The 22,660-nt window shown below is 52.0% G+C and overlaps 7 protein-coding genes across 7 annotated transcripts; 5 read left to right on the plus strand and 2 right to left on the minus strand.

Moving 5' to 3' along the window:
* Nucleotides 1–2,453: 2,453 nt before the first annotated feature.
* Nucleotides 2,454–4,284, plus strand: PG998_002279 (uncharacterized protein; the record flags this gene model as incomplete). The annotated part of the gene is made up of 3 exons (XM_066869097.1): nt 2,454–2,492; nt 2,960–3,578; nt 3,629–4,284. 3 exons carry the CDS (start codon nt 2,454–2,456, stop codon nt 4,282–4,284), a joined length of 1,314 nt encoding a protein of 437 aa, XP_066737512.1.
* Nucleotides 4,285–8,070: 3,786 nt separating this feature from the next.
* On the minus strand, nt 8,071–8,637 carry PG998_002280 (Lea domain protein; the record flags this gene model as incomplete). Its single annotated transcript, XM_066869098.1, has 3 exons — nt 8,071–8,102; nt 8,174–8,365; nt 8,448–8,637. The coding sequence occupies 3 exons, from the start codon at nt 8,635–8,637 to the stop codon at nt 8,071–8,073; spliced, it is 414 nt and encodes a 137-aa protein (XP_066737513.1).
* A 4,489-nt stretch (nt 8,638–13,126) lies between these two features.
* PG998_002281 (uncharacterized protein) lies at nt 13,127–14,022 on the plus strand (the record flags this gene model as incomplete). The annotated part of the gene is made up of 4 exons (XM_066869099.1): nt 13,127–13,208; nt 13,267–13,392; nt 13,485–13,900; nt 13,963–14,022. The coding sequence occupies 4 exons, from the start codon at nt 13,127–13,129 to the stop codon at nt 14,020–14,022; spliced, it is 684 nt and encodes a 227-aa protein (XP_066737514.1).
* A 1,662-nt stretch (nt 14,023–15,684) lies between these two features.
* PG998_002282 (uncharacterized protein) lies at nt 15,685–16,235 on the plus strand (the record flags this gene model as incomplete). The annotated part of the gene is made up of 2 exons (XM_066869100.1): nt 15,685–15,946; nt 16,042–16,235. The coding sequence occupies 2 exons, from the start codon at nt 15,685–15,687 to the stop codon at nt 16,233–16,235; spliced, it is 456 nt and encodes a 151-aa protein (XP_066737515.1).
* A 1,829-nt stretch (nt 16,236–18,064) lies between these two features.
* On the minus strand, nt 18,065–20,283 carry PG998_002283 (mannosyl-oligosaccharide 1-2-alpha-mannosidase; the record flags this gene model as incomplete). The annotated part of the gene is made up of 5 exons (XM_066869101.1): nt 18,065–18,214; nt 18,320–18,615; nt 18,664–19,095; nt 19,225–19,845; nt 19,950–20,283. 5 exons carry the CDS (start codon nt 20,281–20,283, stop codon nt 18,065–18,067), a joined length of 1,833 nt encoding a protein of 610 aa, XP_066737516.1.
* Nucleotides 20,284–21,424: 1,141 nt separating this feature from the next.
* PG998_002284 (uncharacterized protein) lies at nt 21,425–21,784 on the plus strand (the record flags this gene model as incomplete). Its single annotated transcript, XM_066869102.1, has 1 exon — nt 21,425–21,784. The coding sequence occupies one exon, from the start codon at nt 21,425–21,427 to the stop codon at nt 21,782–21,784; it is 360 nt and encodes a 119-aa protein (XP_066737517.1).
* Nucleotides 21,785–21,800: 16 nt separating this feature from the next.
* Nucleotides 21,801–22,541, plus strand: PG998_002285 (uncharacterized protein; the record flags this gene model as incomplete). Its single annotated transcript, XM_066869103.1, has 1 exon — nt 21,801–22,541. The coding sequence occupies one exon, from the start codon at nt 21,801–21,803 to the stop codon at nt 22,539–22,541; it is 741 nt and encodes a 246-aa protein (XP_066737518.1).
* Between the last annotated feature and the right edge of the window lie 119 nt (nt 22,542–22,660).

The raw sequence follows: 22,660 nt of genomic DNA on the forward strand, positions 1-22,660 counted from the left end.
ACGAAAAAGCGGCTGGGCATCGTGCTCGCCAATTGTTTCTGGTCTTGTTTATCCCCTCTGCAAAGCGGGCGGGCTCCGTCCACGCGTTGCATAATCTTGGACAGCGGCATACTAATAGAAGAAAAATCGAAGAGGCGCGCGAGATTGATAAGGGTCAAGGGGTGTGTGGCTGTCATCAACCTCCTCCTCCACTGTATTACCGCTCGCGGGAACCAATCTATTGGTGGTAGATGCCATGCCAAGAGAGATTGACGTCGTTAAAATCAACTCCACGACTTTTCAAGGCTCCTCTTTCGCACTTCTGCACCATGTGTAGGCGCCGATCCTGTCCGCTACGGGCAAGATTCGGCTGCTAGGTATAACTTATGGGGCGGGCGAGCCTGCCGAAAGCAAGAATTCCAGAAGAATGCCACCCCGTTATGAGTTATGGACACATACTTTAAGAGGACATAATTCGTCATAACCTGCAACTGCATCAAATAACCGCAACCCCCACTGCACGGCTCCAGCCTCCAGGATGTTCCTGCTGATACCGGCGCCCATATGACGAGGCGTTTTGTTTGTGCTGCAGCCTGCAGGTCATGGGCGACGGTGGTCTCAACCGTGAAAGAGAACTGACAAGGTGAAATCAAGCCAAGGCCAAGTGCGAACCGTTGCATGCCAAGCCTGCGACTGCCCATGTGGATATGGCTACGAGGTAGTGGCCGTAGTAGTGCCAGCAATCGATCGTGAGGCTCCTCGCTAGGAGAACTCGAACCTCCGAGCCTGCCTCGGGCTGTCGGGCTTTTTGGGTTGTGAGGCGGGGAGGCCTTTGCATCTTCTGTCCAGGCCAGCTCAGAAAGACAACTGCTTGGTTACATAGAAATGGCGACGTGCTGAAAGCCAAAGAATGCCGGTGAATACCGCATGACACCTTATTTTGCATTCTGGGCCGCTCCGAGATGATCCCTGCCGCAACATCCTTACCCAAGACCCGAGTTGGAAGGCAAACACACACACTCTCTCGCGGCACACGTAGCCCGCCTTGGAGTTGGAAACTCGCATGGGGTGGCCCGCCCAGAAACGGGGGGCTCCTAGCGCCGAGCCCGTTTAATGTGCGTTCGTAGTCTGCTTGTCTGGTCTTGGTCTAGGTAAAAAAGGCATTGGATCTCAATTTCTTCATTTCTGTACATAGAAGCAAGATCAATCGACCAAAAAAGGGAGCCCACCTGGACCGAAACCCCCATCGCCTTTGCGAGAGAGTGTGTGCGCGTGTTGCCTTGGTTTGGCTCGGCTTGGTATGTGAAATTGGGAGTGGTCGCCCATCACTATATCTTCATTTCAAGTATACTACGTAACCAGAGGTTATTTGTTCTTGGCGGTGTTGACATTGTTCCGTGTAGATACATAATTATAAAACAACATTGAAATCAGTAGCGGCAAGATCGGGTCGCAACACAGTGGTTTGAAAAGCAGCGTCCGAGCAAACAGGAGTCGTCCAAGCAGAGCCACACGATTGGGCACATAGCAGGTAAAGGTTAAAAAATAAATAAAAAAAGTACATCGGATGGGATGATGCAGATTCGACTTGAGGGAAGTCAGAGTGGTACATGGTTTGTCGTAGCATGCGAAGTGAAAGTACTGCGGCACCCCACCGGCAGGAAATACACACAGACACAGCCCAGTCAGCAACTTAATCATCCAAAGTAGTCGGTCCTCTTCTCCTACCGCCAGCCGCCTGCCTGTGTCGTCTGGCCTGGGTGACGACGCAATCATGGCTGTGGATTATGGAGTACCCATGCCCTTTTCCACATCATCCCTACCCGCCAAGCCCGGCTACTTGACCTTGTCTCGTCGCTCATTCACGCCCCCCATGGCCCATGGCTACGTCTGAAATGCTATCTTGCGCGCTCCGGGGTGGGCAGCGATCAAGTTTCCCCTATTACATGACCTCCGGTTTTCAAGTACGCATGTATCTACCATTCTTTTATTAGTTTAGCACTTTCGCCGTTCCCTTGTCCCGTTCCCCCATCTTCTTAACTTGTTGCATACCTCGGCCACAGTTGTTATTATTTGCACGCTGCTGGCAACTCAAAGAGGCACTGCCCTTCCTACTCGACTACCATCTCCTTGAATCTATTTTCTTGTTCACACTTCATATAAATACTACCTCCTGCTGGCGCACGACACCCTGTCCGTCTCTACATATCTCGTTGATCGACACGTTTTCATCCACTGTCGACCATTACCCGTCTTTGCGGTTTCTCTGGGCAAATTGGTGGACAACTCCTGCACATTACGGTACTTCCTAGCCGCCCTGGTACACAGTACCGCACAATATTAGACTGCAGGCGGCAGGCTATCTCGACCTCGACATTAGACCCGACGCAATCCGAATCTCTACTCGCTTGATTCGGCTGCCCGAATGATTCGCTAACGACGACAACTCGGATTTCACACGTCAGACAGCAACGATGGCTATTGGCAAGGAAGGCAACGTCAAATGGGTGGATGTAAGTTGGCAGCTCCCAAACCCAAACGGCTCCCCTCAACTGTTCCCATTGTTACACTTTGGCCGGGCAAAGGCACATTGAAGGTTACCCAGCGGTCCGGCCAACAACTCAAACCCAGTGGGTGCAATTGTTAGGATGCTGTGGTCCGGCGCGGCCACGATCTTGGAGGAACTGTCGCCCATACTCTGCTCGCCTTCGATCCGCCGCCGTCGGATTTCTGGGCGCTGATCCAGAGCTTCGGGAAGAGCCAAACCTAAATCCTCGCTTAGGCCGTCGCAGGTCAGAAAGTCGGGAGCCAGTGCTGTCAGACTGGTCAAGATGATGAGGCTGCCGCCATAGTCTCTAAGTAGAGGTGGCGAGCGGACTGCCCATTCAACAATCCCATACCTTCACTTCTACCTTTCACAAGTTTTCCCTACTCTACGTAATCGGGTTTCCGAGGCTAACGATGCGCCGTCATACTCTAGGGCTTGCGTGGTCTCGCTTCAACATTGGTGGTGTTGACCCACATCGCTCGCGCCTTTGATGGCGACCTCTTCTTACCAGCGTCTGCCGATGGCGCCAAGCCTCGCGCATTGCAGCTGCCATTCTTACGAATTCTAGTTCAGGGGCGCATAGGAGTTTCGATCTTCGCTTTTGTCACCGGATATGTCTGCGCCCTAAAGCCTATCAAATGCTGCCGACAAGACAACCAGGCGTTGGCGTTCAGCTCCATGTCGAAATCCGCTCTGCGCCGCTTCCCGCGTTTGATAATTCCCACGTGTATTGCCACATGCATTATTTGGGTCATGGCACAGTTCGGTCTCTTCTTGGTTGCCAAGCGAAGCGACAGTTGGTGGTCTGGACTTACGGCGCCGGATCAAGTTCCTTACCTCGGCGAAGCGCTCAAGAGCCTCGTATACAACTGCATCACCACCTGGACCCACGGCCACAACTCATACGACGGAAACCAATGGACATTACTACCGCTTCTCAAGGGTAGCTTGTGGGTATATGTCTTCATGACGGCGACTGCCTACATGCAACCGCGATACCGGATGATGGCTAGCTTGTCGATTTTCTCCTACTTTTGGATGGCTTCTGATTGTAAGTTACGCCACCCTCGCCAGGTCTGAATGATAACTAACCAATCGCAGCCGCATTTGGGATGCAATTCTTCTGGGGCGTCTTCCTCTGCGACATCCAGAACACCCCCGCTGCCAACGACTTTATCACCAACCGCACCCGCCTCTCGGGCTTGATCGCCAGCGTCTGCCTCATCTCAGGCCTCTATGTTGCTTCATACCCCGAGGGCCACCCCGAGTGGGCGACCTGGTCGAGGTACATGCACAACGTTCTGGTTGCCATCGTCCCCGAGAAGGCCGATTACCCCCGCTACGGATCCGGCATTGGCCTTGAACTTATCACCCTCGGCATTCACTTCAGCCCTTTCATCAAGGATGTGCTGTCTGGAAAATATCTCCTTTGGCTGGGCAAGCAGTCATTTGCAGTCTACCTGCTTCACGGTCCTCTTCTGCGCTGGGTTCTCTGCTGGATGGTCTACGGCACGCGCTTGCCAGCCGATGTTCAGAACGAGAATGGTGACTGGGTACCTGGCCAACTCAAGTTTCCTGGTGCTCACAAGTTGCTGATCTGGTTGCCTCTCTGGGTTCCTCTGAACTACTTTGTCGCAAACCTGTGGACCTCATATGTAGACCCATGGTGTGCAAGAATCACGGAACAGATGGTTAGCTACGTGAGGGAGGACGATGGCGAGAAGACGAACCAAGGGGCGTTGCTCCTGCCGCAATAGAATTGTGGCGTAGCTCTATGCGCTCCGTCGTCACCTCACGACTACGACAGCGCCTCAAACGAGGAAGAGAGGAAGGCATGCGAAGTTCGCGAATTAGAGCGACGGCGTGTTTCCTCTGCGGTCCCGAAGAACGCGGCAATGGCCTACCAACCACTAGTTGGGGTCCGCACCGGTTGAGCCTCTACGTGACTTAGCCTCGCGTTTCTGTTTCCAGGGAACTCCAGGCCGCACCTGCAGCCCACGCTTCAGTCACGATTGCGTCGAGCCGAATATAAACACTACGGTCCGCGGTCAGCCCGCGAGAAACAGCATCTCGCTCATTTGTACATATTTTGATGTTCCCAGCAGAGGACATGGCGTTCACGGTCCAGGATATATCATGCCCACTGGGTTTCGGGCACTTGCACTGCATGGTTAAGGAGTACATGGGAGATATACTGGTCGATTGACCTCACCAGTAATGGCCCGCGCATAAGATTCTGGCTATACAGAACAATGGAAGAGGGTTTATTGCATTACCGCTGACGATACCCATTGGGGAAAAAGTCAAGTCACGGTACAGAAACCAATGTCATTACCGGCAAGGTTTCGCTTGGCGCTATAAGGCACAAAGTCACATTCGACATCAATTTTCTCCTTTTTCTGGAATAAATACATCATTAATCGCATTCTAAACAAATCATTGCTTTTCGAAAGTTCATGTGAGATCTTGTTGAGGGGGCATGCTTGCTAAGCAACACGACGTCCTATGTTTGGATTCATGAGTTTCTTTGGTGAGCAGGCGAGGGCTGATGCTGCTGGCTGATTCAGGGTTGGACTGACTTGTTCTGAAACGTGGCCGGGCTTGTCCCTGTTTGCGGCTGGCCATGCTAATTACTCGTCGGTCGGTGGGAAGTCTGTGCCAGATAACTGTCTATTTCGCCTGATGTTTTGGTTCATCCCTCATCTCTGATCGATCTGCAGTAGTGCAGAAATACAATTGCCGAGTCGCGAGCGTTAGAACTTCTCATGATCTACCACCTTGCTCCAAACTCTCTGGAACTTCGCGTAGCTGAGTTCGTGTTATGTACGTTTTCTTGGTTGATGGGTACGTCAATTCAGGAACACGAAGACTGATTATACCAGGATGAGTTAGGCCTCGGCCCTTCTGGCCCGACCTGGCGAGAGTTGTTAAGGTTCCAACGTAAGCACTACTGCTTATGTATGTATGTACATGCATGCAAATATTGTACGACAGCCTTGAGTCTTCAGCATGTTAAGCCTAGATCACCAGTGACACAAACTACGCCGGGGCAGTCGGAGACGAAACCGAAGAAGAAAAAGGCCAAGCCGGTTCCTGCCAGAATCCGAATTGGCAAGATCCACCCGGCCATGCTTTCTCGTCGTCCCCAAATCATTTTCCCGCTTCTTTCTTTCTACGTGCATACGACGCGACTTCAACGTTCCCACAGAACTTTGGTTTGAAAAATCAGAAACGTGATCAACCTTAAGCTTAAATTGTGGTGAGGGCGAGTGAGCGTGGGCGAGTGAGAGAGTGATCACCGAACAACTGTTTCTCCCTGGCTTGGCAAACAGGCGAGAGTTCTCACGTAGATGCGTGATTGCCGTCCTATTTCTGGATTACTCGGCGAGTTTATTTCCATTAGTCTGGAGACACCGAGAGTCTAATCATTTGACCCAAGAAGAAGAAGCGCAGGGAAATTATGAAATGGCACAACCCCGTGTTAACAATCGCGCTTGATAGCTAGCGGCATCCATCGCGTCCCTGCTGACACTTTTGACACGAGAACCGGTGGTGCCTGGAGCTAGGGCTGACTGACACCTGACTGACGAGGCTCGCGATACGTCCATGTCAAGTAGAACTAAGTCCGAAATCAACTGTCTAATAACGGGAAAGGCGCAAACAAGTCTCAGAACTAGGAAAGACAGGGCATCGTGCCGAGACATAGAGTGCCGGATGATGATCTAACCGCGGCCTTAGCGCCCAAGGAGGCGTTCGCCGGCGCTCCTGGCCGGTGCATCGCTCGTTTCGATTCTTTTTGTCTAGCCGGATCCGAGACCACGGGGCGCGTGTGCATTCGCACTTTTGTCCTCATTTGCCTGATCACTCTGTCCTCCAATAACCTCCTCCTCGATGCCAAGATCCCTGGGTCGACGCCGGGGAGGGGATTCGGGGGCTCGGGGTCACGATCCTCACGTTTCGCTCGGCAGTGGCGGTGATGGGATTCAGCGCCCGGCGGACATATAAAGAGGAAGAAGCAACTAGGCGAATTTGGATGTTCGGTGGCGGGGTGGTGTTGGAGAGCCCATTGTCTCTGCAAGCCACACCCGCCCCCTGACTCCGTACTAACAACCGTTAACCCCCCTCGATACCATCGTCGGCTTGGCAACCCGCTGCATCGCGCAATCATGTCTGAAGCGTTGTCGAGTGGCGCACATTCGTCAGTTTGGTGACGCGGTCTTGTTACGCACTTCATTTGCGAGGAGATTCTTGCATGTCTTTGTTTCTCTACATGTGATCTTTAGAGGGTGAGCTCCGCCAAGAAGTGTCAGAGATTTCCTGCAATCATATAGCATGGATACGTAACGACAACAGCCACGCCCCCGATGATCCTGAGCCCAGTGACTATGCGGCAACAATGCCGCAGATAGCGCAATCCCGTAAAAGAAGACTTCAGGATAATGATCCGTAGGTTTTGCTCTTGTACCAATACTTGCCATCACCCTAGCTTGAGGCCATTCCGGCCTAGAATGACGAGCGACACGCTGATTAGGTTACTAAGTAGTCGATAGCATATGGCACATGATAAGCCAAGGGTTTTAGAGATATCTTCCATAGTCCTTGATCCACTGTTACCTCTGGATAGGTGGTAGCATAGGAAGGGACAGTCACCCCATCTTGACTCTCTTCCAGGAGTTGCGTTTTCCATATCCAGTCCTCGCCGCTCGTGGTCTGAGAGCCCTGGGAAGTGCGGACGGGTTAGCACAGGAATACGAAGTGGTGACTAGCCATACGCTGGCAGAAGCACGCCGGTTGTATGCTCATAAGACCTCTCTTTCGGATGGCTTGGTAACAACAGAAGCATGTATGTGCGGGTGATGGCATCGATGCGATATATGTGTATATGTGTGTGTGTCTCGGATAGACTTTCGCGGGAAGTAACCATCGCCATCATGATGGGTAGGGGGTGTCGTGGTTCTCTGTAGACGGAAGCGAGGTTCTCGTTTCTGTCACACGAAGCGTGGGAGCGACCAAAGGGTGAATGATGACAGATGCACAATACCGAGCCCTCGAGATGCTTCTAGCTGCTTTGGGTTACCACGTGCTCGAACTGCTGTGCCATCCGTCTGCGGATGGCTGCAGAAACCGACACGACTTCCTTAGGTCTTACCCGTGTACGATGAACAGCGCCATCGCTCCTTCCCACCACCTCTCCCATTGCACCAAGTTGGGCAGTATCTAGCGTTGGTGTGCAAATCGCCATTGAACCATAGTTGCGCCGCTTCGCCTATTAGCAGCTCTGCATGTGTTTGACTAGTTTTCGGCTATTATTTCCTTGAGGTCAAATAGATCATGACAGAAGCACAGCAGAAGATCAATCGAGGCATGTTGCAGACGTCAGAATAGACGCTTTGATTCTCATTAATAAACTCCGTGGACCAATGCAGGAGAAAAGGTATCTAATCTTACAACCAGCCCAGGGTTAGAAAGGGTTGGTACGCATGCTCATAAAGTGTCATTAGCCTCCTCCGGATTCGTATTGTTTCGTTATTGTTGCTGTTATTTTACAATTGGTCGGCAGCGCCCTTGGCCTTGCCTATAAAACAGGACGAGTTAGTATTGGGTAGTTCGAGTTGGCGTAGCAGGATGAAGAGAATCACAACGTACCAGCAGCTTTTTGCGCAGTGCCCTTGGCCTCGCCCTTCAGCTCTTCCGACTTGCCGGCGGCCTTGCCCTTCACCTCTGCGGACTTGCCAGCGACCTGACCCTTCACCTCCTCGGCCTTGCCGGCAGCCTGGTCGGCGGCACCCTTGACCTTACCGGCCATGTCTGTGTTCTTGACTTTCTGGGCGGCTTGCTCTGTGCGAAGAAGAAAACAAAAGGGTTAGCAACTGACGAGATCCGGGGGTACGTCTCCAGTTGATGGTGGGCCGGCACGTACCAGCAGTCTCGATGCCATCAACGATCTTGTCCGACACCTTTCGGTCGACCTGCTTGATGGTGTCCTTGGTGGCCTCGACCGGGGTCTTTTGCAGGCGGGCGGCCACGCTGAAGGAACGGGGAGCCTGAGTCATGGCGGACCGCGAGGCCATGACCATGCGGCGGGTAGCGACTTGGGTGAGGAACGACATGGTGATGGATTGGTCGGTTTAACGTGTAGTAACTTGGGATGGTTTGGGGTTGTTGGCAGTAGTGGAATTAGGTTTGGAGTTGAGTTGATTGATTTCACGATGGTTTGGAGAGGTGGTAATGGAGTAGCAACAGCAGAAGGGAATGTCACCAGACCGAGACAGCCAATTGTTCATATACAGAGGGATCAGCTGCTTTCATCAGCGATGATGCTTGATGATGTCACGCTGGTGAAAGAAAGCCCCAGGGCCGAATTGGGAGCTTCTTGCGGGGTAGAGCTCCCTATCCCGCAATTGAGTTCCACTAGACACCGCCCAACAAAAGCCGTCTTCAGTGGGATGGGTATTGCTGTCAACTGCGAACAACAATCCATCGCCGTGGGTAGCCCTTGAAAAGACCAATATCTCTCTTCTGGACGTGGCCTATCCTGACTCTGCATCAATATATATAATGTTGTAGGGCGCTGAGAAGTTATAGACCACTTGTTGGACCCCCGAGAATGCGTCGTTGCGATGCGATTGTCCCCACCGACACCAACACCGACACCGACACCGACGTTGCCCGGAGCATTTGCTTCGGGGATTGTGACACAATGACGCATTAGCCTACATCATCCAGCCTCCCGCCCGTCAATCCAGGGAAGCTCAACCAGGAAGCCGAGCTCTTTGTGACCTTTGTTACCTAGCCTGCTAGCTGCACCTTGACGGCCGAGATCTGAGCTAAATAGTGACTAGTTGGTTGTATATGCCGATGAGGCTCGATCGTGCATACTCGCGTCTCCACTGCGCGCGCAGTTGTTCAAGACAGACAACGTGCGTATTTGCGTAGCCAATTCGACCCTCAGTTCTGTGCAGATCAACACCGACGTAGGGCATCTTTGACCCATACAGATACAGAAGCGGTTGCTGCGGGATTGGATAGGCGCATAAAATGCACGGTTATCTCCCCGTGGGGACCGAGTTTTAGCCTTCAGGGAAATGTCTCTGTCTCCTCTGTCTCTGAAAACCCCCACGAGGTTCGTCCAGGTTATTGCAAACGCCGATCTCACTCGAGTTTGCCCGAGCCAAAGTCTTGCTTGTCCTTGGCAGAAGCGGACCGATCCATGACCCAGCGCTTGGGTCTGTGGGTATCGGTTTCCAATCTCGCGGAAAGTTAGTTCAGTGAGCTTGCTTTGCCGCAATAATCATCTCAAGGCCAAGTCGGCGATATACAATGGCGAATATTCTGCTAGCGAGGGTGGCCGAGGTACCGCGTACGTATCCATCTGAGCGGCAATGCAATTCAGAACATCCCTTGACTGATGGAGATCAGCTGGATAGGCAACGCAATCGAAGAAAGTAACTCGAAGGCGCACGGGAGTAGATCAAGCAAAAAGACTCATAACTAGCACTTGTGTTAACCTGCTGCGTGCTACCAAGAAGAGGCTGTCTTCCTCTGTTCCTGATGATGTGATATGTAATGGTCAATAGGGGAGGAGGGTCGAGATGGGTGAGTGAGCGAGTCGAGTTATAACTTCCTTCACTTGTAATAGATGTTGCGCAACTTCGAATTGCGAAGGAATTATGCCCATCTCCCCCAAATGCAATCGTCCTGCGCCTGGCCTGGCTTGATGCTTACCAAGAAGATAGTTTGTATACTCGGCGCTCTCATAGTTTGAAGAGTTTATTCGAGCTTGTCCCATTCAAGGTCCTCGCAAACTGACATCTGCTCTTTTATCTGAATCGTTCGATTACGCAAATTCTCGGAGAAAGCATTGTTCTGCAGAATGCACCCTATCCGCAAGCGATTGATCGCCAACCGTGTGACATTTCGTGGGCAAGTTGGTCGCTTGATATGAGGTGGTTTTGGTGCAGCGGAGTAAACAAGGAAGCAACGAAAGAGACAACCTGTCTTTGGTATGTCCTCTTTGGAAAATTTTGGGGCAATATCCCTTTTCTTGGACCAGGAGTTGAGTGAGCTGCAGATCAATCTGACTTATATGCAGATCACGATGCTGCGGATTCCCTCGTTGTGGAGCGGCTCCGTCATCTGACATTCAGCTTTTAGGTCAGGTCAAGTCAGCAAGATCACATCATATCAGAATGACGTAGAGGAGAATAGCATCTTATATTCCTGCCAGCTTTGACATTTCTCATTTGTTACGGCGTAGAGTTCGAGATCTTTATGAGGGTGATTTGACATGCTATCTTTAAACTATCAGCGGCGCGTCTAATCATTATGATTACGTATTTCGCTTCACAAGCATAGAGCCACGATCATCAGATGATGACGGCTCTCTGCTCTCTCTTCAACGCTGGAGGAGGCTACGTGGGGTTTAGGGGCATGGTCAGTCGATACGCTCAACAAGTTCCACTCTCACAACTTAATACTCACTCGTGGAAATTTGGCGCTCACTTCTTATACAACAGCTATGTGCTAGAGTCAAGCCAGTATAGTGAAGCCATTGGCAGGTTTTTGTCGTGGACTAATAGATGCCCTATACTGAGACACTGACGTCACATGGCTGAGTATAGTAAGATGGAGTGATGGTGTTAAACCTATTATCCCAAAGTAGGAGTTTGCGATGTGTTGATCGCTTGGCCTATAATTATTCCTCCTGAGAATAGGCGGGGGATCCAAGAGGTCCGTCTTGAGCAGGTGGATGGTTGGGGAAACTTGATTGGCAGAGATATAGACAAGCAAAAACAGGGGGGAAAGAAGTTGTACCTGGCAGAGGTGTAGAAATTCAAGCTTCCGCACCTGCATGATTAAGGAAGTTGGAGGATTCTCAGTAATCCTTTATGGGAATCCTCCAGGAAGGCCTAGGGGTCAATGAAAACCCGGAGAACATTTACTTCAATCTCCTCTCTTGGGGTCGTACGGTCTGTTTCGATTTAATATCGCTAAGTTTGGGCTGCGACAGCCAAGCAAGAATCGAGTAATGTTGCGGCTAAGCATAGTGTCCATCGGTATATGTCGTTGAGTATTGAGGAAGGACAGGAGAAGAGTGCATTCGACATTTGTGACGGGAGGTAACGTGTTGAAAGAAGCTAAGCTGTATGACGTTAGGCATCGCGGGTCGAGTCCACCTCATGCGCATCTATTCTTAGAAGCAGGGATCCATCCCATGGCGGCGATCGTGGCATTAGGCCAATGATGGCACATCCCACTATCTCCGAGCCTCTCCGAGCTTCAAACAGCATTTCTTGCGCCTTCCTGTCCCACTGGCGCGCTGCCAATTGCCCATGGATGATGACATAGCCAATCCTTTTCGGTTGCGACTCGAACTATTGAATATGTGCGACTTTGGAAAGTACGAGCCAATGTAGGCTTGCTTGTCCGTCCGTTATTCAGCCCAGTAAGCTGAGGCGACACGGCTGGCGTCAGCTCTTACTACGTGTTGACCCAGCTAAGTAGCGATCTCCGAGATGCGCCTTACGGGGTCTGAACGTTTCAGCCAGATGTGAGCTGCAGGTTCTCTGCGATGTCCGCATTGCAGCTTCGCGATGTGGCGTGCACCTGTCTGTAGGGTTGGCCGGATAATGCCTTGGCCCCTGCCCCTGGCCCCTGCTATGTTGAAAAAGTGCATCATCCTGGTACGCGGCCCCTGAGCCGAATGGCAGCATTGCAACGTGGAGCGAGGCACAGCTGACGGGGCACAGTAATCAAGCCGCACCCCATTACGCAAGTCGCCGATATGCCCGGGGACGAACATGCGAGTTATACAGGCCGTCGCGGAGAGGTGCTTCGGTCGCCTGTTTCATCCAGACAGCTTGTCCCCAGTGTTTGTTTCTTTTGACTTTTTACTGCTGCCGGTCAGCTTATTATTAGAAGAGCATCCCAGTCACCTGATTACCCGTCTTGGGCCTCGAACTGCCTGTGAACAGTTCCCGCACCAAGGAACGGCCCCCCCGCTCTCCCGCAGTCCACCACCACAGCGAAATGGGGATGCGAACCCCTGAGAGGAACATGAAGCATGTCATATCACGGCCAGGTTGAACCGCTATAGATCGCCAAGATTAGAAACAAAACCGGGCTCGATCTAGAACTACCCTGGACCCCAAGTGCACTTTGGCTGACTGGAATGACTTGTGGTAGTGACACCATAGCCGAGAAACACTCAATCGGAGAACGATCAACGTCAGGATTCCACACATGGGGGCCGTTTTTGGGCAATGAACCTCAAACAGATGGCTTCCTGATCGTCTAGTAAGACACAAGTCCAAGTGTGACGTCTCTTCGCCAAACTAGCAGCCCGTGATGGTGGGAAGCCACAGTGACGCCAACATCCAAGACGCGCGGCTGCGGGATGATGGACTACAGCGAGTACATATATGGCCAACCTCAAGCCCGAATCTATCCTCTTTTTTCCAGCAGACCAACAAGATCATCAGCTGAGAAACATTCCTCGTTCCGATCCATCTTTCAGATTCTGTACATACCTCCATTCATTCATTGTCTCCTTCGTCCTTTTTACTTCCTTCGTACCAAGCATATTTCCCACTTTCCAAAATGAAGTTCACTGGCATCCTCGTTCCCTTCTTGGCGGCCTGCGCCCAGGCTAGCCTGCCTTACAACCTCCAGGACGCCGACTGTAAGTTCGAGCACTTGACTGGACCCCAGCTATGAAAGCGCCTGCTAATGATAAACAGCCCAGCAAGAAGGAGTAGCAGAGTTCCGCCACCACTCCAAGTCCCACCCTGGAAAGCACCATGGGCACCATGGGGCCACAGGAACGGGAGGACTTCCCCATTACACCCACCACCCCGCTGGGACAGGTGAGTTTTCCTCTCTTTGATCCTTCTTAGCCCCCTTTTCTACTGTCCCGCCCCTATCGCAAGAGCTTTGAAGCCTCTGCATCATCACTTAGGCAGTATCCTGAGCTTAATCGACTTCGTCGCCACGAGACAAGAGACTGACAGCCTCGGTACAGGTTCGCACCGCCCACACCACACCAAGCCCGCCGGAGGCATGCTCCCCGGCCAACACGGCAGCTTCGCCGAGTCTGACAACGGCGAGCCCAAGGCTTGGGGCGGAGAGCACCACTGGGGCTCGTACCCGCCGTACGGCAAGGGCAAAGGCAAGGGCAAGGGCAGGGGCAAGAACCATGGCACCGGCGTCATGTCTTTCCAACCTTACCCCCGTCCCACTGGCACGGGCGGCCAGCACTACCCTGGCCACGGCGGCCTGCCTCCCACGTGGCCCAAGACCACCAAGACCACATTGAGCACCAAGACCAGGTCTGCGACTCACTCTCAGAGCGGAAGCGCGAGCCGCCCATACGTGGTATGTAACCCAATCCTGCAAGCGAATCCTCACGGGGACGTTGCCAACTAATAGTTTTGCAGGCTCAGCAGACCCAGCCGGCTCAGACGGGTGAAGACGTGCAAGACGAGCAGGATGAGTAAGATGAGCAGGACGAGGAATAGAATACCTGTTCGCGAATGGCTTTTGATAACCGTCTCTAGCGAGGCGTTTGGCATGTTACATCATGTTTTTCCCTCCCTCTTCTTTTTTCATTTTCATTTCCGGCTGGACTTCCAGCCGATTAGGGTTTCGTCTTTGGGCAGGCATAGCGATCGTTATTTGGACGATATGTACACTACATAGAGTGTTGGAAAAGGGGCCGGATTGGCCCAGTTCTGTGTCTTTAGACTGAACATCTGAGAAGCAGGAGTTGTGACTAAGAAGATAGCCTACCTAGGGCGACCAAAAAAGCAACAATACTAGATTGAACTATACGCTTTCATCTTTTCCCTGACTTGGTTGACCAGTCATCATTGGTAAACTTGCATAGATACTCGTCATTTGCCACTTGTAGTGAGGGCGGCTCTTGTCATTAAAATCGGCACCCGGAGCTGTCAAGTTGCGGCCGCTTTGAAAGCCAAGGAAGCGTCTCCATTAATTTCAGCCAAGATTATTATCGTTCTGGGGTGGATGGATTCTGGCGATGGAGGGAGGCGGAAGCGTCAAGATGTTGAAACCCATCCGGGTGGCGGGGTAATTATACTTATTTGTATGTAGAAATCCATTTTGAATTGAGTTGGCCCAGGAAAGCCAAGCTGGGCTGAAATGAACCGCCACTCGGTCCGATTTTGAAGTTGAAGATGGGACGAGGATGATCCCGACGATCAGGTTTGACTCCAGGAAAAGGTTAGATGGCAGCTTTGCTGTCGGCTTGCTTTGGAGATGGTTCCTGCTTGGTTCCTTGTTGAGCGTCAAGCTCGCTACGGCACAACCGGTTTCCAGCCCGGACTTAAGAACACAGCCACTTGAGTACGAGAACTAGCATCTTGGCAGCCAGCACATCTTGGTCAATGAACTGATCAGGAATCTTTTTGGGGCCATCGCATCGTACATACACAGTTCTGTGATTCCAGCAGAATCAGCAAACGGGTACAACAAGAAGAAGGGATCGCTGGTCCAATCCTTTTAAGCTTAAAGTGGCACAGATGCTTGTGGTTTCTTGTGAGTGTGTCGTTCCGGTTTCAGATACGAACGTCCCGCCCAACCGCCTAACGTTGTTCTGGTAGGGGACCAACGTGGGACGTGGGACGTGGAACGGGCGCAGCGGGTACGTCAGTCAGTTGTTAGCAACACTGCCAATACTGCACACAACACGAGCAAAGAGGACAAAAGCGGAGTTGCACACATCATCACTCACGCCTAACACAAGATCCTCCCAGAGCACAGCCCAGTGTTACGCGTGTCAGTGTGGGAAAAGCCGGGGAAGGGAAACACGCAATTGGCAGGGCTGGAAACCGGGACGGGGACGGGGCAGATCGATCTACATACAGACATACAATTCCATTTCCATGCGTGTGCAGGACGAGCCCAGCCGCCAAGGATGGATGCGGCGGAGTTCATCCAACATCCAGGCAGCCTCCCTTCCTGCCGCGCATCTTTTCTTTCTTTAAACCTGGCTTGATCCCACATTTGAATGCTGTTTTGTATCAACCTACAATACAGTTCTCTTGCATCACCCAACAATCCAACAACCCAACAGCAATAAGTAGCCGGCTGCTTGCTCCGTTCAATCCGAGACCTTTCTCCAAACCACAACCGACGTCATGCAGATTACACATTTCGCCCTGTCGCTATTCGCTGCCGCTGCCGCTGCCCAGTCGTCAAGCTCCAACTCGACCGACCTGTCGTCCACAGTAGCCCAGCTTCCGAAGTGTGCCTTAAAATGCTACCGGGACCAGTCCAACGACGTCGGCTGCTCCCCAGGCGACTTTAGCTGCATCTGTGGGCCTAAGCGCCAGGACTTTCTTAAGGGCATCGCCGTTTGTCTCACTCTGGGTAGCAGCTGTTCCAGTGACGACTTGAACAGTACGTTTTTATCTTACATTGTGTCGCACGTCGTGTGGCACATTGCATCTTCAAATGACGCCTTACTGACTCTTCCCTACTACCAGAACTATAAGATTTGGCCCCCAAAATTTGCCAGAGCGTCTCCGACAACCCTTCTCCGTCTGAGGTCGCCAAAGCCTCAGCGGCCGTGACCTCAGCCGTTGCCGCCGCAGCACCGACTCAGTCGGACAAGAGCGCCGCCATGCGATCCGAATTGAGTTTTGGTGTCATGGGCGCGGCGGCTGCCGTCGCAGCACTGGCCCTGTAAAAAGGGCTGCCTTTACCGTACACGATTTCTTTTTACACTGCATTACGGTATTCTGGGAGCATCACGGAAGGGATAAGAAACCTATTCCTAATTGGACTTTTAACGATCGGCGCAAAGGGATACCATACCATAGACTGGCGGGACTTATCGACGTTACCATTACAGGCTTAATTGCGCACATAGATGGCAAATGGCACTGGGCGTCTGACTTGGGAACCTCTATCTGTATTACGACTTGGGTAATCGGGATTATGGGATAGGGAGGAACGGAGAAATGGACCTGATATTGGGTAGAAGGACGAGATCGATACCCAGCTGTCGGCATTGCCCGGCACCTAAGTACTTCAACCTATTCTCGCGCTCAAAGTAGGATATATATAACGAACAAACAATAAAGATTATAAACTACCAGGCCGCGCAATCTACAATGTATAGTGCAAATGAGCAAGTCACGGCACCACTCATTGGCCCCTGTCTGCTCATCAATTTCGCCTCATTAACTGCCCATTAGCTGCAAAAGCCCGTCTGGCTACAGCAGCAGGCGACACAGACAGCCATGTCCACATCACAGCATCTAGTTGAACCATTAGTCAGTGCCTATCGGAAGTTATCATGCAATCCATCTATGTATGTGGCTTTCTGCATGGTTTTTGAGGTGATTTAGGATGTGGTGCTCATCAACATGTTACATATGCAATGCATTTGGCGTTCCCCTTCTTCTTCGTCTGCTCCTCAATAGAGATCGTGTAACCGCGTGGGTCTTGTTTCGATCCAATTTTGTGTCTTCGCAGACGAGTGCGATTGTCAAAGGACGTGGATCGCACATCGTTGGATCGACGAGGGTGTGGGATTTGGATGTGAAAAAAAGCAAAAAAGTTCAAGTGAAATTCAAAGATATCTTACCATTCAGGCTAAATGGGGAAGCTGCAACTAATGACAGTCCATGAGAGGTCCAGTATGACTATGGTATTATCGAATCCGCCAGTGGGATAGGTTGTTCGGGTCCCATTTCCAAGCCCCTATCTATATAATGGAGAGCGTACGATGCACAGCACCGTGCATCATACAGAAATATCGGTTATCTTACTTGGATATAAGAGCAAGGCATACTAAGGAATTATATATTGTATATTTATAGAGTACAGGAAGAGTCCCAGCTAGCTAGATATATATAGCTATGAAGCACTCACCAGAGATATTGTCTATAGATAATAGCTGCTCACCACATCTATAGCCCATCAGAAGCTTATTCTGTAGACCACAAGGGGAAAGGGGGCGACTGGATTGCAACTGGAAAAGTGCGCTGTATCTGTAAATAATTTCCTTATTTGATAGCTTGCATATTTTTGTTGCTTATTGTCATGTGATTTATCTGACTGCATACATGGAACTGCAGCCACCATAGGTACAAGGCAAAGTTCCTCGCCACTTTGCTATTTATATGCACGAGGTTCAAGAGTCTGACTCTGTCATAGTAAAACGAAGATGTACTCACTCTTCGACCGCACAATATGCCACTCAGCTCGGTGCACTATATCTATTCTAAACACACAAGTAACAACACTACAAAGCCAGCAACATGAGTCGGTATAGAGTAGCCAAAACTTTATCCTTGCTTGAGATCGCTTGAAGTGCCTGCCCATCTCCATATGGAGAGTGAGACTGCGGAGTCCAGCAGCCACGAAATTGTTACTCGACTCAGATTAAGGAAGCACTCTGTTAAATCCAGGCATACAGTCACTCACTATACCTATCGGGGCTTATCAACTATGCAATCTCCTACACTCTTTTACCTTCAGACACCCCCCTGACTGCTGGTCTCTGGTTAATCACCGTGGTACTCGTTTCCAACCCGTCCTCATATTTCCCTTCGGCGTGAACCGTGGAAGCGGATGGGCCTCGGTATTGAAAACCACTTCAGTAAGCGGCATGTAATCCTCGGGGGAAAATAAGAGATAGAGATATTTCAGTGTCTCGGCCTAGAACAACAAGCATCGTATATCAGCCACTGTACAAGCCATACTAAGTTTGGAGGGGCGTGGCGCTTAGAGGAATGGGAAATCGTTATATTGCACATTACTTACCAACCAGAAACTTTCCATGTTGTCCCGGGTCTTCGGAGGCACTGTGCGGACGTCGTCCAAGCTGGTGTAGCCGTCACCAAACGGCGTCTTTGTGTGCTCTTGGAATGCCTGGAAAATATTCCAGCCCCATTCACGGTATATGCTGTCACCAGTGATGCGGTACATCATAAACAAGCTCTCTACCGTCTCGGGGCGTTGGAGGTTGTGGGCATCAAGGGGTTTGATAATAAAATCTTTCTTCCAGTTTCGCAATGCTAATTTATCTTGTGTGTAAGTATATGTGCACCATGAGCGGACTCGCAAGGTAGTCAGAGGATAGGATTAAGATGTAAAGAACGGCTCACAGTTGCTCGACTGACGCGATCTCCTGGACCCCGGGTTAGGCTCTAGGTCATTGCCAGCAGCCTCGAACCAGGCAATCTCGGGAGCGAGACCCGTCCCAGTGACCGCGTACATTCCCCAGCATGTCTTCATCAACTCAGCCGCCAGTTTCATGTCCTCTTCGTGATGCTCGGTCCACCTGAGACTCTTCCGGGCCTCGGCCAGGGTACGACCCTGCGTGGCACCGAGCGCGATGGTTCCCGGCAGGAAGCACACTAGGTGGTCCATCTTTGGAGACAATGTGCCGCCTACACCAGAAGGCAGCTCCGCAACGAACTTGAGTTTGGAGTGTCTTGTCTCAGTAATGAGATGGGATTTGATACCTTCAAGAGCTTCGTCCCACATATCGAGGTAGATATCTTCTCCTGTTTGTAGATATTGTTTGGGAAGGTATTCTTTGTATGGATCTTCTAGTTAGCATTCCCCGCCGGCGGTTCAAGAAGGTAATGAAGAAAAAAAAGGGGAAGGGCAATATAGTGGCAATCCAAGATGTACTACCATGTTTTGTAAAGTCAAATACTCACCGTAGTATGAGTCCCCGCGGCTACCAAGCCGTATTTCTCGCGTGGTGAAGACCCCATACTCTGCGTGCACAAAGATGGGAAGCAAGCCACCCTCCATCTTTTGGGCATCGAGTACCTCGAGAACCTTCTCCGCCCTGCGCCAGTAGATGTTATTTCCCGTCAGGTGCGACAGGTACTTCATCTCCAGCTGGACAGTGGCCGCCTCGGCCGTTGACGACGCACCCCCGTCGGCATGGGAAGGGATTCCGACCTTCGTGCCGAGGTTGACGCTGGCGTAGGGAATGCCCGACGACGACTCGAAGCCAGCGAGCAGCCGGTCGGCCAGGTCGGTTGCCTTGGCGAGATAGACCGTGTCCCGTTTGGAGGAGACGTCTGGGAGCCGCGTGGAGAGATAGTGGGCTGACAGGAGCCCGCCCATCATGCGGATGGTCATCTCGAAGGTGTTGACGTCCTGGTCCTGATCCCAGGTCAGGTCGCGGTGGAGCCACTTGCGCGCCTCGGCCAGGGGCTCGGTCAGGTTCATCAGCATCATGGTGTCGAGGCTGTCGATGATGATCCAACCCAGCCCCTTGGGCGACATGTAGCCTCCGGTATGAGACTGTGGTTTGTATATATCCTTACCTGATATTGAAGGGCGATTAGCACGGATTGACTTATCAACCTGAAGACAATGAGATGGTCCTGAACATGAGTGAAAGGGAGAGAAAGGGTATTTTGAATCTTACCCCAAGCATCTCTGTTATATCCCTCCCAACTTGTAACAAACGCTTGTTTGACTGCGTCTCTTCGGTAGTCCCAGTCGACAAGTGCAGCAGGCTTGTAGTGGGAGAAACCAAGTGCGTTGTCTTTGGTCCAGTGGAATGTATAGAACAGCAAGCTTGCAAATAAGGCTAGAAGGGCGAATTTCTGGCGGAGAAAACGCCAAGGTGTTACAGGAGCAGATGGCCGAATCCTGTCAGTCTTCAAAGCTGATGTCTCCTTGTCTCGACTATTGGGTTCAATTCGGGTCCCCGGCGAACGGGATGACTTCCGGAGACGGGCTTCTTTGCTTTGTGCCATCTCCAACGCCTTGTTGTGTCTGTCGTGAAAGCCGGTTCAACGAAGGAAGAGGAGAAAAGGGAAAATCGCGAGTTGACATTTTCCCAACCCATCCAGGGGCATTTGCTTGCCAAGCACTATTGCAACATACGGGGGGGCTCAAGCCCCCACGGCGGTGCAATGCAACGCCTATTCCTGTGACGTACCGAGCAAACGGCATGCGGTGGGACTTGTCATATTAGAAGTGGCGGCTATGCAACCCCTGATTGGTTGACGGCGAGGGTTGTTGGCAAGGAACCGGCGGCCCTTGCATGGAGAGTACGATGTTTCGGATCGGCAACGTCCCTGATTGGCTACATCATTCCAACGACCTGGAATCTTCATATGAATACCCAACCAACAAATAATGCATAGCCAGCCATTACCGGAACCCGAATCACACGACGAACCAGGCACGTTATTGCAGTCTCTTGTCGGTGTTAGGGTTGACGGCAATCACGACTGCTATAGTTCAGTCCATCTTCCCTCTGTCAGGAAGAGGAAATATCGACTTAGGGGTAACCTATCCTCTGCAATTAGCTTCGTAATCCTGATAGTGTTTAACTCAGGATCGCAGGGCGGCTATGTGATAGTTGCTGGCAGGTTGCGTAGCCAACGAACTGGTATCGCCACCTCATATCTGCTGATCAGTCTAAGCAAGGGGGGCTGGTCTGATGGTGCGTGATCCCAATTTGTATGGATCTCTTTTACCTGGTGTCTCCGGATGCCTCTCTGTTCCGTCGAAGGCATGAATCTGGTAACAATCGTTTTATCAAGGGGGCCACCCCTGTCGGGCAAGGGAAGTGAAAGCCTGGTACAAAGGCACATGATTAACTCCTCATAACAGTGTTCTGCTGGCTTTGGCAGCTGCATGTCCACTTCTGTAGGCTACTTCTCGAGATACGGACCAGGTTTCTCTGAATGTTACTCTTGGCTGTCTGCTTGCCCCAAGAGATCTTGCAATAAACCCAATAAGAACTGTATTCCTAGCATTCTGAGTCTTCGTGTTTAGCTTTGTCTCACTCACACTCTGGGTCTTAGATGACCGAGCCAGTCAGCATTTCATTCCCCCCTAGACTATGTTTCTCTATCGCTACGATTACTCAACAGCACCATTACCATGATGAAGACGCAGTTCCCACCTGCCACCGACGCCGCCGGCACGGTGACCATATTCGTTCCCCTCACGACCACCTTCACGGCCGCGCCGAGCTGCTCGACGCTGTTCCGGCAGAACGGCCCGAGCCTGGTGGCCTACGACCCGGGCTACGGCCTCGACATCGACATGCGGGCGGGCGGGGGCCGGTGCGCCCCGGGCCCCGTGACGACGTGGTGGGAGCAGGCGCGGCTCGGCATCAACAACGACGACGGTGTCCACACGGCGACCAGCTTAGGGCCCTTGACATGTCCCGACGGGTGGGCGACGCTGGCCTCGTCCCAAAAGGACGCCAAGAGCACCGTAGCCATGTGTTGTCCATTGTAAGTCTTCCCCTCCCTTCATGGTCTCTCAACGAGGCGGTCCGTCCTACTCTTCTCACACTGGACTGGAAAGTGGCTACCACCTAGAAAACGGCTACCAGGGCTCCATAACAGGCGACTGCCAATCGGCCGTGGCGAGCGGCGCCGTGCTGACGTACGCCGCGACGATATATGGTAGTCCCTCGGTCTGGCAAACGGAAACGACGACGCTCACAACGGCGTCGTTCGTCGGCGCCATCGCGGTGGTGGGGTGGAACATTGTTGTTGAGGAGACGCCGAAGACGACGACCACGGCGGTGGCTACTGGTCCTGGTACTAGTACATCAACAACGCCCACACTTCCACAACTGCCAAACAACACGAACCTCCAACCACAGCAATCCGAGAGAAACCCACCATCATCATTATCATCGCCATCATCGGCGGAGAGCAGCAACGGCACGCCCATTGGCGCGAGCGTAGGAGCCAGCCTGGGCGTCGTGACGCTGATCATGGGCGCGGCATGGCTGGTGGTGCGGCGGCGGCGGAAACGCAGCCGGGGCGAAATAGGCGAGTTCGACGCTTTGACTCCGGCTCCGGCTCCGGCAGAACAACCGGGGTGGGGGGGGCTGAACTGCCAGCAGTTCCTCTGGGACGGGGTCGGACGGACACGATCGATAGCAAGCGGCCCAGTGAGCTCTCAGGAGCACTCGATCAGCGGGCTGTGGTGGAGCTGGACGGGGGATGGCAGCGATGACATTGTGAGATCTTGCATGCAGTAGCTGGGGAATCATGCCAGGAAATATCTTGTTTTCTCTTCCATGTATGATTCTAATATCTATCCTGTAATTGGAGCTATTCCTGATATAAGCCGCTATTATCCAAACATTACACCATATGT

This window comes from Apiospora kogelbergensis (genome assembly GCF_038363985.1).
Source record: "Apiospora kogelbergensis strain CBS 113332 chromosome Unknown utg000001l_segment0_segment0, whole genome shotgun sequence".
NCBI lineage: Eukaryota > Fungi > Ascomycota > Sordariomycetes > Amphisphaeriales > Apiosporaceae > Apiospora > Apiospora kogelbergensis.